A 16,521-nucleotide genomic window follows, 5' to 3' on the forward strand; every position below is an offset into this window, starting at 1 on the left:
TTCACACACTTCACGTAGAGCATAAACCCTTGAATACTCCATGAAATTGGTTGCGAAATGTAAAAGGTAATCGTGATTTTTATCCAGATAAACCGCAGCTCCTGGCAACTTGCGCTTGTTTGACACGTCTGACAGACCTCTGACGGCAGAGAGCTCCTTTCCCAAAATGGCGGCGACGCGTTTCACCGAGAAGCAGTGGAGGCGGTGTCTACCTATACATGTCTATGCTGCTACGCGCTTCTGCATAGAACATAGACATCATATATGATGTCTATGGCATAGAAGATCACAGTCAAGTATTTCCGGGTTATGAGAACTTCCACTGTTGCTGAAAGAACCAATCAGCCAAACTATACTGTTTGGTATTTGGCTGGTTACACCAGAGAGGACGTTGGTTACGTCACACGCAGAACGAGCGCAGGTAGTTTTACAACGCTCTGGTTGCACAGAACTCTTTGCTTTTGAGGGGTGTTGATTGGGGGGCAAACAGGACTGCATTAAGTGCAATTTACACAGGTTTGATTCGGTCTGGGATTGATTATGGGTGCTATATTTATGGTTCTGATGCTCCGAGTCATCTAATGAAGCTGGATATGGTCCAATATAAAGCTCTGAGAGTGTGCTGTGGAGCATTTAAGACCACTCCTGTGGCAGCAATGCAAGTAGAGATGGGGGAAATGCCACACAGACTAAGAAGGGAGCAGTTGGCATTGGTTTATTGGACCAACCTTAAGGGGCATAGGAATGATCACCCATGTCAAAAAGTGTTGTTACCTTGCCAGGAGAAGGAAAAAAAGCAGAGTTCAAGTTTTGGATGGACAATACAGCAAGCTGCTAGGGGAATGGAAATCTCTGAGTTGAGATTAAGTTCGACAGTTGCATATTCTAGGGTTCCTCCATGGATGCTTGAGGAGGTGAAAGTAGATTTCTCTCTATTAGAGCGTAGGGAGAATGGGGAGTGTGTGGATGAAAACATGGTCCAAATACACTGTAATTTACAGTATCCCAACAGCATTCAGATGTATACTGATGCATCTAAAATAGGAAACAAAGTTGGGGTGGCTTTTGTGATCCCAAAGTTAGATGTAACAGTGACAAAAAGAATGACTGATGACTTGGCTGTGTTTACAGCTGAACTAGCTGCAATAAGACTAGCGTTAATGTGGGTTGAAGAGAATAGACTCAAATGTGTAGCAATATGGTCTGACTCCAGTTCAGCTCTAGTTTCAATAAAAAACATGCACTCTGAATCAAGACCAGACATTGTTTATGAGGTGTTGGAGTCAGCAAATCGGGTGCAGAAGGCAGGAATTAATATTTCCTTTGGGTGGGTTCCAGCACACATGGGAGTTAAAGGAAACGAAATGGCTGATAGATTTGCTAAACAGGCAGCACTAAAACATGATGTAGACAAAAATGAAAGTCACAGTAAAACAGAGATCAAAAGCATTATTAAGGACAAGGTTGGGGATATATGGCAGTACATGTGGGACCATGAAACAACAGGAAGGAATTTTTATGAAATTCAAAGAAGAGTTGGGGGTAGCAGGAGTACTGTTAGGAGCAATCAGGAGGAAAACATCCTGTCAAAAATGAGGTTTGGACATATGGGACTAAATAACACTCTAGTCAAAATTAAAAAACATGTTGATGGACTCTGTGATTGCGGAGATAGTCAAGAGACCATAGAACATGTAATAGAGGTGTGTCCAAGATATCAAAGGCAGAGAAAGGTACTTACTAGTCTCCTGAAAGAAGAGAAAGTGGTATTGAAGATTTCTAACATTTTACAGAGAAACTCGGGAGATATTTGTTTTAATTAAATTTTTCATTTTCTTAAAAAAACAGGTTTATTTTATAGGATTTAGTTAGGGTGTTCAGATCCACACTCCAGTACAGAAGGTGGCGGTAATGCACACTAAAAGTTGCTTGCCAACTGCCATAAAACAAAAAAAGAAGAAGAAGAAGAAGAACTCTTTGCTAAATCATAAACTCTGCACGCGACGTTCCGTAGGATGGCAGCCTATATTGGAAGAGTGTTTGGCAGTTCGGTAATTTGATCAAATTGCTCTTTTTAAATTCATGTTCAGTTTTCAAAAATACTTGCGTTAAGGTTACCGTAATCCGAAGGACAGCGACATTGTAAAATCTTCCTATGCAATGCGTTGTGTGAAGTTATTTAGAGTCAACATATCTCAAGGTTACATTACTTTGGCTTTGACACGTTTGAATGTGAGGCATTCACGTTTGTAGGTTATAGAAAATACTTCGCTGTTCGTCTGGAGTTTAAAATTGACCCAACCTAGCTAACTTATGCCAATCTAATGTTAGATGAGTTGTCAGACATTCGTAGGCCTTTACTAACGTTTGACTCACCTTGACAGCAGTGGCGTTAGGTCACGTTACTTAGTTTAAGGTTGTTATCTGGACGCATTTTCCGGCTAATTATAAGAAACACTGTTTTTAGGTGAAGCGCCTTGCAGTCAGTGGGATTCGAGCAGCATCCTCACAGACTGGAATTGCTGCGGGCGGGGTGTCAACAAATCACACTAAGAATTTTTCAACCAGTAAGTTGGCTTCACAAGGAAATGTATAACTGAAGAAACCTAGCCAGCGATTTACTCTTTTAGCAAACAGCAGTCTGCTGTATCCTTCCTAATTGCGTAATTCATTATGACTAACTTTACTGTTTTCTTTCTTTATCTTCATACACAAAGCTTGCACTAGGTGTGCCGCTGCGGTTACCCAACATGCTCCTCATTTCAAAGGCACTGCTGTCCACCAAGGCGAGTTTAAAGAGATCAGCCTAGATGACTACAAAGGAAAATACCTTGTGCTTTTCTTCTACCCGCTCGACTTGTAAGTATGTTTAATGACAACATGATGCTTAATGAACATTGTCCATTTTTGGGCAGCTTACTGCTCCAAGGTGTGTGCTAAGAACAAAAAGTCTGTCAACATTCTGAGGCTTCAGTGAGGAACGGAGAGCTATTACAATTTCCTACCCCTGTACTGAACACCCTTTCTGAATGACCAAAATTGAAGTTATGCCAGTCATCTCATCTGTCAGTCAGGCTGTGACAGTGTTTTTTTTGTTTTCACTGACAGTTCATTTTGGTCCTTGGATCCAGAGCTGAGTGGGTAGATTTGGGGCTTCATCAGGTGTCAGCACCAGGGCATAAACAGCCGTCTCTAAAGTAGGCATGCGATCTAGGCCATTGGCAGATGATGGCCAGACAGTGGGCCTGACTGACGTTTGCCCCCCCCCACACACACACACATAAGAAATCCCAATTGAACCCCAATTGAACCCCTAGTAATACAAATGGTGAATGGAACCACAGAGCACCCCACATAACAAATCCCAATAGTAAAAAAAACACGTTTAGCCACAATCCACAATCACTGGGCTCCCAGTAGCATGTGTGAACTGCACCATGTGGCCAAGGTTCCAATCATTCCACTTTTTCACCAGGTGAAAGGACAGTAAGAATTTTGGAAATGTTGTGTACTGTTTTGAAGGTGACATTTTTTTTCAACATGTACTACACAATGCCAGAGAAATGGAGGAAAACCTGCCGTTGCTTGTTATAGAGACACCTAATGGCTGATGTTGAAACTGTGAACTATATTAAATGTGTTGGTTTTGAATGAACTGTGAACATCCGTTGTTAGCTCTTTTTGTCTTTTTATGTGTCCAGCACGTTTGTGTGCCCGACTGAGATCATCTCCTTCAGTGACAAGGCCAATGAGTTCCATGACATCAACTGTGAGGTTGTTGGTGTATCTGTGGATTCCCATTTCACTCACCTGGCCTGGACCAATACTTCAAGAAAGGTACAGTTAATGCCCTTTGTGTTCAACCCTGTGTATGGCAAGAGATTCAGTGTAAACAGGGACATACCAAGTTGTGTCATATTAGGGTCAGCTTTTTGCTTCATGCTGCATATTCTATTGATTAACTGTGAATAAAATTGCAGAAAACAATTTGCATCAACAATTACATCAAGTTCTGTGTTGTTCAAATGTTCAACAGTTTGAGTGGGTGAATTTGGCTGTTGCAAGGTCAACCACTCTGCTGCATCAGTGGGATTATTATAGCCTCCTTTTTGAGATTTTCTGAAATGTCTGTAATTACCAAAGTTGGTGCTTCTTATCCCAGTAGATTCAACACGGGGATGACCAGGGACCTCACCTCAAAGTCTATATCCCCAATGTTCAGTGCCAAATCTCTTATATGCATTAAATTGAGCAAAAACCATCAATTCAACATGAGTATCTAAACTCTAAAATGTATGCAATCTGTGGATAGTTGTGGTAGAAGATAGTAATAGGGATTAGGAATAGTGGATTTTCAAGTACATTTAGTCTTTCCCAGTGGGTCAGTGGGAAGTTGTTTGTCTTGTAATCCGAAGGTTCCCCCACTGTCTCAGTCTTTGGAATCTTTCCAAATCCAAAACTCTCAATTCTCAAAGGTCTGTGGCTTACAGTCTCATTTACCTCAATGACCATCGACAGTTCTCAATGGCTGCCCCTGCTTGGAACTTGGAAGTTCATTGCAGCTTACGGCTATATTTATGATTGTTATTCATATTATTATGACCACCACGCGACGGTCATATAGGTTTAGTCAGAGTTTTTTTTTTTTCCTGGTTTTTCTGTTTTTTGTTTTTTTTTCCTGTTTGCCGATTTTCTGTCAACGATTCCTGGGACACTGAAATACCGGGGTGCACGAAATTTGGTGGGCATGTAGCCCCACTAGATTAGCGTGGAACCATTGATTTTCGTTTTGATTCGTTGCACCTCCGTCGGACTGGACCCCTTTTAAAGAGGGTGGGGCGATTCAGTTTTCTGTGAATAAGTCGAAAACCGTAGGGCCTAGGAGGACCACATTTTTTTTGTATGTTGCTCTTAAGAGGCCACGTCAACCATTCCACTACCACTTATTTCATGTATAGCGCCACCTAGTAACAAATGAAAAAGCAAAAATGGAGTGTTGTAAAAAATGTTAATTGTAAGTTGACAAGGTCAGAACTGCACGAAATCGGAGGTGTGGGATCATTATGACACCTTCTGATTGCACGTTAAGTTTCGTGGAATTCCGTGGGGGCATGCAATAAATTGATCTAGGGTTAGGGTTAGGGTTAGGGTTGGGGTTATTTTGGCGTAGCTTGACGGAATTCGGTACACGTCTTCATCAAGCTTGGACGCACCAAAAAGTCTCTTGACGCCAAGGTGGCAGGTCCACAGGAAGTCGGCCATTTTGAGTGGAAGATGCGTTTTGACGGCGTTTGCACACCTCGCATCTGATCGAACTCCTCCGACAGATTCAATGGTAACGCCTTTAAATGTGGTCAGGTTACTCTTCAGCCATGGGCGACTTAAAGTTATATAAGATTTTCTCATTAGTCGGAAGGTGTGGGCGTGGCAGACCCTCAAACTTTGCCAACTTGCCAGTGCTTGCCACAAAACACAAAGTCTCTTATAACTCAATCGCATATATGTCAAAGTGCTCGAAAAATTACCAAATTTGCCAGGGACATCAAGCCTGTAACCGTCCATCTTCGGTAGAGTTTTTGTCCATGGATGGAGCAAAATGGCTCTGTAGCGCCCCCTAGAACATTGCAAAAAACCCTGCGCATTGGGATTATTTTGGCGTAGCTTGACGGAATTCGGTACACGTCTTCATCATGCTTGGACGCACCAAAAAGTCTCTTGACACCATGGTGGCAGGTCCACAGGAAGTCGGCCATTTTGAGTGGAAGATGTTTTGACGGCGTTTGCACACCTCGCATCTGATCAAACTCCTCCGACAAATTTAATGATAACGCCTTGAAATGTGGTTAGGTTACTCTTCAGCCATGGGCGACTAAGGCTAGCTTTACACGACAACGATCTGAACACAAACCGCAAAAGTGGCGTTGCGTTCCCACTTTTAATTTCGCGTTTAGACGAGAGTCTTTGGGTGGAAATCTGCATGCAGACGGTGACGCAAAAGTGTGTGAAATTGAACTTAACCGGTGCAGACGTGGAGGTACTGCAGGATGTATATGTGTCCATTCTATTCCACTATGGCTATTTTAACGCGATTGGGAGCGTATTTATTTATTAATTCACTTACATTTGCAGTGTTCGTGTACATTTACATTTAGTCATTTAGCAGACGCCTTTGGCCAAAGCGACGTAGGCTACAAGGGATAGAACAGTCTAGCTACGAGACCTAGTGTAATTAATGCGCCTTCTCTGTTCTGTTTTATCTGTGATTACTCGGCTTATTTGCTGAAATGACTCCTGGATATCAAGGCAGCTTGAATCTCCGAGTGATGGAAATAATCCGACATGTTTGTTGTTGTGTGGCTGTACTGCACATGGATATGATGTCAACGCGTATGCCAGGATAGCCAGCGTGAGCAGCTCAGAGCACACTTTTGCGTTTTCAACCCTTTAGACGGGAACGCAACGGTGGAGCGTTTTTAAGATTTCCACTCTGGAGGGTGGGTTCATTTTTTTGCGTTTTTAAGCCCCCAAAACGCTGTCGCCATCTAAACGAAAGGCACATCTGATAAAATATTTTGTCGTTTTCACCCGGGAGCGTTGTCGTGTAAAGCCACCCTAAAAGTTATAGAAGATTTTCTCATTAGTCGGAAGGTGTGGGCGTGGCAGACCCTCAAACTTTGCCAACTTGCCAGTGCTTGCCACAAAACACAAAGTCTCTTATAACTCTTGAGTTCATTGTTTGATCCAGAGAAAATGTCTTAGGGTGGACGCTGGATCCGGCCCGAACGCATACATATGCCTGACTGATATCACCTATAGCGCCACCTGTTGGTGGTTGGAAACTTCACTTTGTATCCACACCTCTTTATGTGACCTGTTTTAACAAACTACATTGCAAAAGAAAAATATACCAAAACAATCCACAAAAAAGTATTACACAAAACATTACATAACCAAATCATCAAAATCTATCACAAATAATTCCTTTAATACATAAAAATGAAACACAAACCAATTAACACACACAAAACACATAAAAACACACAAACACACCAAGACAACCATGACTCATTCTATGCCAAAACCTACTGAACAGTTCGGCGGTCATATTTTGTAATGCTTTGCGTTACGTCTAGTTGTTGCGTTACGTCTAGTTGTTGCGTTACGTCTAGTTGTTATACTTTTTACCATCATTTCCCCAGTTTATAAATAGATTTTGCCCTACGACATACGCACAGCACAGTAAATCGGCCAGGTAAAGCTCTCCCCCTTATACATACAATTCCGTTTAATGTATCAGGTGAAAACAACATGGGATGATAACAAATTTTCATTCACACTCCATAACGATAAAGTAACAGGTTTTGCGTATTCCCACCCGACTGCTACGCAGAAAGCAACTACATAGTAGGCATAATATAAACAAAAACAAAAAATAAAATTATTAGTCACAGTAAAGTAGTAGAAAAAGAGGCAAAAAGTGAAGCGCTAGCAGCAGTTCCAGAGCCGGTAAAGATGAGGGGTATATTGACGAGGATAACATTTACATTTAGTCTTTTAGCAGATGCTTTTGTCCAAAGCGAGGTACAAGGGAGAGAACAGTCAAGCTACGAGCATTAGAACCCTGGTGTAACAATAAATACTAAAGGGTAATATGTAAGGGATAATATATAGTCAGGTGGTCATTATCAAAAGATAAATCCTAACAGGACGAACAGGACTTGTGTCGTCCTGAAGGGATTTATTTGACCTCTATTTTACCTCTGTTTAATGATTTTGTTGCTGTTTTGTGATTTCCGCTAAGAAAAAAATGTTTTTGCTAAGCAACCCATTACCTGCTGACTTCAAGTAACAATGACTTTCCGTTACATTAAATGACCGGACTACTGTGGAATGATGTGAATTAGAAATACAAACCCCTTGCAAATGACAGTGGTCATACATTTTTCACAGTGGTCAATATAAAGAAATATCAGACATCCAAACGTTGGGGTGGCCCATTTAAATCAATGGAACCTTTTAGGACATTCTGAGGACCTTTATAATATTGTTATAAATATAACCTGTAAAAGACCCAATGGCTATGTACATTCAATTGTGGTGATGTACAAAGGAAGTGACTAGAGCATGCAGGACGTGATCGCAAACATGTGGTCACTGACTGACCTGATGGTCTGGGAGAAAAAAACTGTTTGCGAATCTGGTGGTCTGTGTTTGGATGCTCCACTAACGTCTCCTTGATGGCAGCAGCGTGAACAGTCCATAGCTTGGGTGGCTGTAGTCTGCTTTGATCTTCCATGCTTTCCTTAGGCATCGTGTGTGGTAGAGGCCCTCCACGGAGGGGAGGTAATGGCCAATGATGCGCTCCACTGACTTCACCATCCTCTGGAGGGCCAGGCCATCAGCAGCGGTGCAGCTGCCATACCAAGTAGTGATTGCAGCCAGTGAGACTGCTGTCAACGGTGCATCTGTAAAAGTCTGTGGATTTTGGGAGACATGCCAAACTCCTCAGGAAGTATAGGTGCTTTTGGGCAGTTGACTGTCGTGCCAGTTTGTCTGGTCCAGGAGAGGTCATCATTGATGAACACACAGAGGAACTTGAAGCAGGACACTCTCTCCACTTCAGCTCTATCAATGTGAATGGGGGCATTGTCCTGACACCATGCTGCCCAGACACTGACCTCCTCTCTGTAGGTATGGTTGGAGATGAGACCCAGGATGGTGGCGTCGTCTACAAACTTAATGATGACTTTGGAACTGCGCTAGGCCACACAGTTGTGTGAGCAGGCCGTATATGAGGGGACTGCGTAAGTATGCAGCCCTGAGGGGGTCCAGTGTTCAGGGTCAGTACAGAAGTGGAGGGGTTACCCATTCTCACCACCTGGGGTCTGCCTGTCAGGAAGCCCAGGTTCCAGTTACAGAGAAAGTTGTTGAGACCCAGGATCCTGAGCTTGCGAACGAGCTTAGTTTGCAGAGTTGTGTTGAATGCTGAGCTGTAATCTTTGAACAGCAGTGTTGCCCTTATCTAGGTGGGAGAGGGCGCTGTGCACTGTCAGGGCAATGATGTCATCTGTGGATCTGTTGGGGCGGTATGCACATGGGAGAGGATCCAAGGTCACAGGAAGGGAGGAGCAGATGTGGGTTCTGGCAAATCGCTCAAAGCACTTCATAATGATGGAGGTCAGTGCTACAGGGACAGGAGTTGTTCAGCCAGGTTATGGGAGATTTCTTTGACATGGGTATTGTTTGTTTGAGGCAGTTGGGGACTGCAGCCTGGTTCAGGGAGAGGTTGGAAATAAAGTTAAATACCTCCCCAAGCTGGTTGGGGTACACTCTGAGGACACGGACTTGAATGCCATCTGGCCCTGGTGACTTCCAAGGGTTTACTTTTAAAAGCTCTCCTCATGTCTGCTTGCAGATAGGGACAGAATGCAGACATCCTGATCCTCGGCTAATGTTGCCATAGGGATGGTGTTGCTCACCTCAAACCATGTGTAAAAGGTGTTGAGCTCATCCGATAACCCAAGGCTTTTGGCTGGAAAGTCTTAACATTGACTTTCGGGCAGATGTCATCAATGCACTTGGAAATATAGGCTGAGACAGAGTGTGTGTGTTCATCAATGTCCCCATCAGCTGCAGCACCAAACTCCTGTCAGTGTGTTTTTCAAAGCAGTTCTGGAGAGTGGCAATAGATTCCTCACTCCAGCGTTCCAAACTGTTTTCCCCTGTGTAAGACGTTGGCTGTAGGAGGAGAAGAATGGATGTGTTATCTGCCATACCAAAGGCTGGGCGGAGAAGGGGTTTATAACTGTAGTTGAGAGTAATATTGATCAAGAGACTGTTGTGGTCTTGTCAGATAAACAATGGCTGTAGAAGTGGATTGACTGGTTCTAATTGCATGTTGAAAGTAATAAGCACTTAATGTTCATAAAGATCATGAGCTAATTCCCATTTTCCCAATTTACAAATCCAAGTGGATATCTCATATCTTCAGTTTTCAATATGTGTGTCATTTAGCAAAAGACATACATCAAATATCTAAACTGTGGAATCAATGTATATTCCTTTGTCTCAAATCCTTGGTATTTTGTTTACTCACTTTCACAAATAGCTCAGTGGTCTTACAAAGTCTTTTAATCCCAAAGGTTCAGGATGCGACTGCGAACCCTGCTTCCGCCAGCTTCTGCTTTTGCCACTGTGTCTTACGTTCTCAAACGCTTCAGTTCGTAAACTCTTCATTATCATCGTGTTAAATTCCCATACCCCCCGAAATCTTTCAAAAATTCATAAGAGCAAGTAAAACAAAACTTGATACATACTGTACATACAGTGCCACTTGAAAGTATGTGAACCCCAACAAAACCAACAATTTTCGTCTGATTGTAGACCCATGTACATTTACCCCAGATGCTGCCAGAGAGGTCCGAAACTCTTTAGAGGTGATGTGTGGGTTGACACTTACCTGATTTATTCTTCTTCTGGTGCTTCTTGGTGATGGTCTTGATCGGCGTCCACCTCAAGGCAGAGATGCGGTCATTTTGAATGCCCTCCATTTCTAAATAATTTGTCTTGGATGGATGGATGGAGCTGGAATCTTTTGGAGATGGTCTTATAGCTTTCCCAAGACTGATGGGCTGTCAGTACCTTCTTCCTGATGTTCTCGGATATCTCGTTTCCTCTCGGCATTGTTGATCTCTGTGGGTACACCTTGGCACTACAGTAGTTTGGTTGGTTTCCTCTCTCTTTTAATCTGTGTTGCCCAAACCTTTCCCTAAGGATGTCTCAGTTGATGGGTTTGCTTAATTGACTAATTAAGCACCCAAATAAGTTTCACCGAATCTGTTACCTGCTTGACTTTACCAATTTAGCTGGGGGTTCACTTACTTTTGTAATGGACTAATTCCATGTTTCATGTAGTTTTGGCTACTCAAACAATTCCCTCCAAACAAGTACATGCAAATGATAAACATAAACCTGACATTTCATCTATGGAAAATTGGTGATGAAAAAAATGAAAAATCATGGTAAAACAGCAGAAAACTCTTAGTGCTCAAGGGGTACACATACTTTCAAGTGGCACTGTACACTTGAATTCCGTAGAAGCATTATCATTGATGCTATCTGCGTTAGAGCTGCTTTATTTAAATTTGAAACTTGGTGTACCTACTTTTGACCACCAAGCATGACTTAACCTTCTGTTAAACCTAGTCCTTTGTGTTGAAATTTAGCTTGTAGTTATGCCAAGAAATGTTCAGTTTCCATATTGGAAATTCAGATCGTGCACTTCTTCTTTGAGCAAGTCCTTGGAATTTTTTACTTGACAGGTTTTCTTTCATTACTTGCCCTGGACGACCGGACCAGAAAATAATTGAACCTTGTAATCTTCCCCACCTCTTTTAGTAGATATAGCACTGCAATGAGAGAATTAATTCCTAAGAAGTGTACCATTGATCCATTTATGTTTATTTTGTAGACTGGAGGTCTTGGTAACATTCACATCCCCCTTCTGTCGGACCTCAACAAGCAGATTTCTCAAGACTATGGCGTTCTTCTAGAGGGCGCAGGAATCGCACTGAGGTAAGACACTGAGGCTCAGTTCCATTCCTATTCTAAAAAGGTCTACAAAAGGGACAGGTGAAGGGAAATCTACATTATTTTTGTGCCCCCTAAAATACAATCGATAAATCAGCATGCCAATGTTATTTGCTAAAATAAAATAATTGCAGATCTATCGGTATCGATGTTTATAACTGCAGATAAATAGGTGCAGTTCGCAAATTCTAATCCCATACACTTTTTTTTGTATTGGATGTATTGTCCAAACTGTCCCCCATGTCTTGTAACCATTGTACAAAAAATGTCATTCTGGAGAGATTGCTTTCCATATTCCACTTTTTTCAACATATTTCTCTGATTTCTTAATGAAACCCCTTTTTTTTCCTGAAGATTTGCAGATACCACTCGTGTTTTACAACAAACCTGTCACAAATCTTTTCTTTTCTAAAGTAGAGGTTGATTATTATTATTATTGTTGTTGTTGTTATTACAGCTAAAGGTAATGTATAGGTGAAAAGATGATTTTAAGCAAGAAATAGCACTTGACAAAACTCAAAAGGTAGCGAAAATGTGCAGAAATTATTTCTGAATGCATTTTATTGAAGGGAAACAATAACAGTCTAAGATTAACTCAAATGACCATGTGTAGGACCGATACAACTGTGGGTGCATGGACATTACAGGTGTATTTCAACAAGAAACATGCCAATGATTTTAAAAGCTGTATAGATATTGGTTCGATTCATGACGGCTGCAGGATTCCTGTGTAATGATTTGAAAAATATTGTTTTATTGCTAAAACAAAATGTAGTGATTTATTCCTTTCTTTGTTTGTTTGTAAGAGGTCTGTTCATCATTGATACGAATGGAGTGGTGAGACACATGAGTGTGAATGACCTACCCGTGGGACGCTGTGTAGAGGAAACTCTTCGCCTGGTGAAAGCCTTCCAGTTTGTGGAGACACACGGTGAAGTGTGCCCTGCCAGCTGGAAACCAGAATCCCCCACGGTTAGTCCTACATCTCTACAGCTTTACTCTTTTGCTTTGTATGCATGTATATGGAAAGGCTCCTCGACATACACATCTCAAGTTCAGTGTCTAACTCAAAAACATATGTAGTATTGAGAGTACCACTTGGTTCTGGAATTTGAGGCCCCACATGTTTGGTATGTATTTGTTTACCTAATGTATTACTTTAATGAAACAGTGATATTTCCAATCTGTATGAACTGTTCTTGTGACTGTACAATATAGACTAAATATGTTCATAAATCATACAACCTTTTTTTTCCAGAACAGTTTCATCTTCATATATCGACGAAGATTGCTATGAATGAATATTAATAGTTTTTTGTTCCCCTTCTAGATCAAACCAACACCTGAAGGATCGAAGGAGTACTTTGAAACGGTTAACTAAGCCAACTTTTAAGCTGATAGACAGTGATCATTCCAAAAATGGTGGTCATGAAATGGTGTAAACTGAAAATAAAGTCTTGGTCTGGCCCTACAACATAAGCTGCAAGAAAAAGTTGAATGAAGCTTGAATTTACATAGACTAACCTGTGGGATTGGATTCCTGGAATCCTGAAGCCATTGGAAATGACATTGTATACATTCTGATTAGTGCAAAAGTATGTTAGTTGTTTGTTGATCTCCACAAAATAAAATCCTCAATCTCAGATTTGTGTCTGATCATCTAGTTCTTTAATTGATTTTGGATGTGGTGGTTCTTAACGACTGCCAAGATATTGCGTCTCTCAAAGGTCACCTTAATTAGACTTGTAGTCACGAATAGGCAATGTAAGCAGTGTTGGCTTGTTCATTTCTGTCAGACATGCACAGTATAGGAATCTAGAGCTTCATCAGAGCCAGAGCATTTGTCAGGGTTTTCAGTGATCTGTATTACCTTAAGTATTATTTTATTTTTTATAAAACAAAAAGAGTGGCTGAAGGGTTTGAATTCAATTAGTATGAGATGTAATATTTAAAAGCAAACCCCTTCTAATTACCATGCTGATGTTACTGAAGCCTCAAGTGGATTGAACAACTATCCCTGTCTGGACACCATTACTCTTCATCAATTCGTACTCCAGTCTAAAATATTAAAGGCCTTCATCATCAGTTCCACCATGGATTGATTTACTGGTTGGGTAAACCCAATCAAGTCTGTCCTAGGCCTTGTCATTATGTCTGCATTCTGTTCATGTGGAGCATGTGGTGTCACCAGTGGCACTCCTTCATTTGTCATTGAAGTGTTTAATCACAGTTGGTTTAGTTGGTTTTCAAAACAAAAACACCTCAGACCTGATATACAGTGCAGAATATGTAAGGGATAATGGACACACCATGCAGGCAGCAGAAATGAATGCATGTTTGAGGTGGTAATGCCCGAAGTGCATATTTTCTCTGCTACCTGAACACTGAAGTGTATATATATCCACCAGTGGATTTTAGTTCTGGTCTGGACCACCATCATTTTTTGTTTAACTGGAAGTGGATATGTAGTAAATAACCTCTAAGCATGTGTATTGTCATTAAACCAGGGGTGGGAACGAGGTTGTGGTCAGCACTCCTTTACAGGTGCAATAGTGTCTAGGACTGAGGTATGTGCAGAATTAAAACATGAAATCAGCTCATTGATGCCTGACTGCCCTGGCTGCTTCACAGCCCACATTGCCTCTGTCGCGAGGTCATGCCGCTTTGCGCTTTACAACATCCGCAAAATCAGGCCGTACCTAACCCAGTATGCCACCCAGCTCCTGGTGCAAACCTTGGTGGGTTCCCGCCTCGACTACTGCAACGCCCTCCTAACGGGCCTGCCGGCATGCGTGGTAAAACCACTACAGATGATCCAGAACGCAGCGGCGCGCCTGGTGTTCAACCAACCAAAGAGGGCACATGTCACCCCGCTACTCACTGAGCTCCACTGGCTGCCAGTAGCTGCTCGCATCAAATTCAAGTCACTTATGCTTGCCTACAAAGTGCTTACTGGGTCTGCTCCCACCTACCTAAATGCTCTTGTAAGGGCAAATGTCACACCCAGGACGCTGCGCTCATCCAGTGAGCGTCGTCTGGCACTGCCCCCAGTGCAAGCAAGGCAATCCAGACTATTCTCAGTTGTAGTTCCACGTTGGTGGAACGACCTGCCTAGCACTACCAGAGCAGGAGCGTCCCTCCCTACCTTTAAGAAACTCTTGAAGACCCAACTCTTCAAAGAGCACCTCTCTTCCTAAACTGGCACCTTGGCTCAACCTGCACTTAAGCAGCAACAGGCCCGCACTTCTTTCTTTATTCTTTCTATGTCGTTTTATAAGCAATATTTATTGTTACACCAGGTTTTTTAATGCTCTTAGCTTGATTGTTCTCCCTTGTACGTCGCTTTGGACAAAAGCGTCTGCTAAATGACTAAATGTAAATGTAATGTAATGACTGGGAGTCAGACTGAGGAACAGGCACAAAACAGACTAGCCTTGCAGTCCCTTATATATCACCTAATGCTAGAGTGCATGTATCTAGTAGTTGGGTGCAGTAGACTGGCATTTACCAACTTCACCAATGCAGATGGGGGTTCACTTACTTTTGCACATACACTAATACCATGTTTCATGTAGTTTTTTTGGCTACTCACACAATCCCCTCTAAACAAGTACATGCAATTGATAAACATAAACCTGACATTTTTTCTATGGAAAATAGAAAAATCATGGTAAAACAACAGAAAACTCTTAACTGCTCAAGGGGTTCACATACTTTCAAGCGGCACTGTATGTGACCAAAGCGAACCCTAGCTCCTGTCCATGCCTATGTTCATGCGTAGGAACAGTGACCCAATGACCTGAAACACTCAATTCCATTTAGGAAATGCCTTGCCTCCCTTCTTCTGTGCTTTCTAATCCTTCCTGCCCTATCACAAATGTGCCAGCTCTTGAACATCCCACAACACCTGGAGCCCCGTCTTCTTCTCTTCAATGCTTATTTCCAGCTCTTCCTCAGCTATCTTATGTCCCTTCTTTTAAATTCTGGGTCTACCTTCCGCTTGATGCTCATCTTCCCAATTCCCTTCTTTTATAACTCATAGATGAAACCTAAAGGGACACTAGGGACAGAAAAAAAGCCGAAACGAAAACGTGAAATATTCTCCCACAAATATTTTGCACTAAATGTATTGAAAGCACCATGATGCAATTTCATGTTTTACGCTAGAGTTGTGCAGTCAGAAAGTAAGACTGGAAATATTTGCTTAGACGAACCTGTGTAGGATAGCATAAAGTGTACCCAGTGGCGGTCCGTGCATTTCACGACTAGGCCTTCAGCGATGTCCCACACGATGTTAAACTGAGTGAATCCACCTCCTAATACCATCATTATGACGCCATGGCTCTCGAACCATTATATTTATACAGAAAGGCAGTATAAGTGAGCATTGCATCACCTTAACATAGTCGAGTACAACAGACTTTATTAATATTTCCGGAGCATTTAAAATCAATACACCCGTATTAACAATACATTAAGAGTAGTAAACTCTCAGTTAAATGATCGCTTGGATATTACTGTCACAACTTAAAAATAAAAGGCGATTTTCAGGGATTAGTCTACAAAGTTTTATTAAGTCCACCGAAAGTAGCCTATGTGAGCTTTAACAAGTTTGTCCACTAAACATCGCATTGTCCCACCTGCAAAGCAGTTTCATTAAACGTCCCATCCTCACGATATCCAGTTTTTCTTGAAAGTTCCGTCTTGAAAATGGCGTTGTAATTGTATCAAAAACTGGAATTGTCAAGTTGGTGTAAACTAGTTTATTTGAGTTGGTTAATGTAATTATATTTAGTCTTACCAATTGAAACAACTAGCATAATAAGCATTGAAACCGATGTACGTCGTTTAGCCAGCTAAACTGAGCACTGAAGCACTGCACCGGTCTGCCTCAGTATCCAATCAAAGGACGTTTACGTGTCACGTTCAAAG

The 16,521-nt window shown here is 41.8% G+C and overlaps 1 protein-coding gene across 1 annotated transcript; it reads left to right on the plus strand.

Moving 5' to 3' along the window:
* The first annotated feature begins 428 nt into the window (after window positions 1-428).
* prdx3 (peroxiredoxin 3) lies at window positions 429-13,232 on the plus strand. Its single transcript, XM_080849461.1, has 8 exons — window positions 429-447; window positions 1,970-2,051; window positions 2,468-2,567; window positions 2,718-2,859; window positions 3,702-3,837; window positions 11,471-11,574; window positions 12,396-12,561; window positions 12,920-13,232. The coding sequence occupies exons 2-8, from the start codon at window positions 2,016-2,018 to the stop codon at window positions 12,968-12,970; spliced, it is 735 nt and encodes a 244-aa protein (XP_080705587.1). The 5' UTR covers window positions 429-447; window positions 1,970-2,015; the 3' UTR covers window positions 12,971-13,232.
* Window positions 13,233-16,521: the final 3,289 nt, after the last annotated feature.

This window comes from Sprattus sprattus (genome assembly GCF_963457725.1).
Source record: "Sprattus sprattus genome assembly, chromosome: 12".
NCBI classification, from domain to species: Eukaryota; Metazoa; Chordata; class Actinopteri; order Clupeiformes; family Clupeidae; genus Sprattus; species Sprattus sprattus.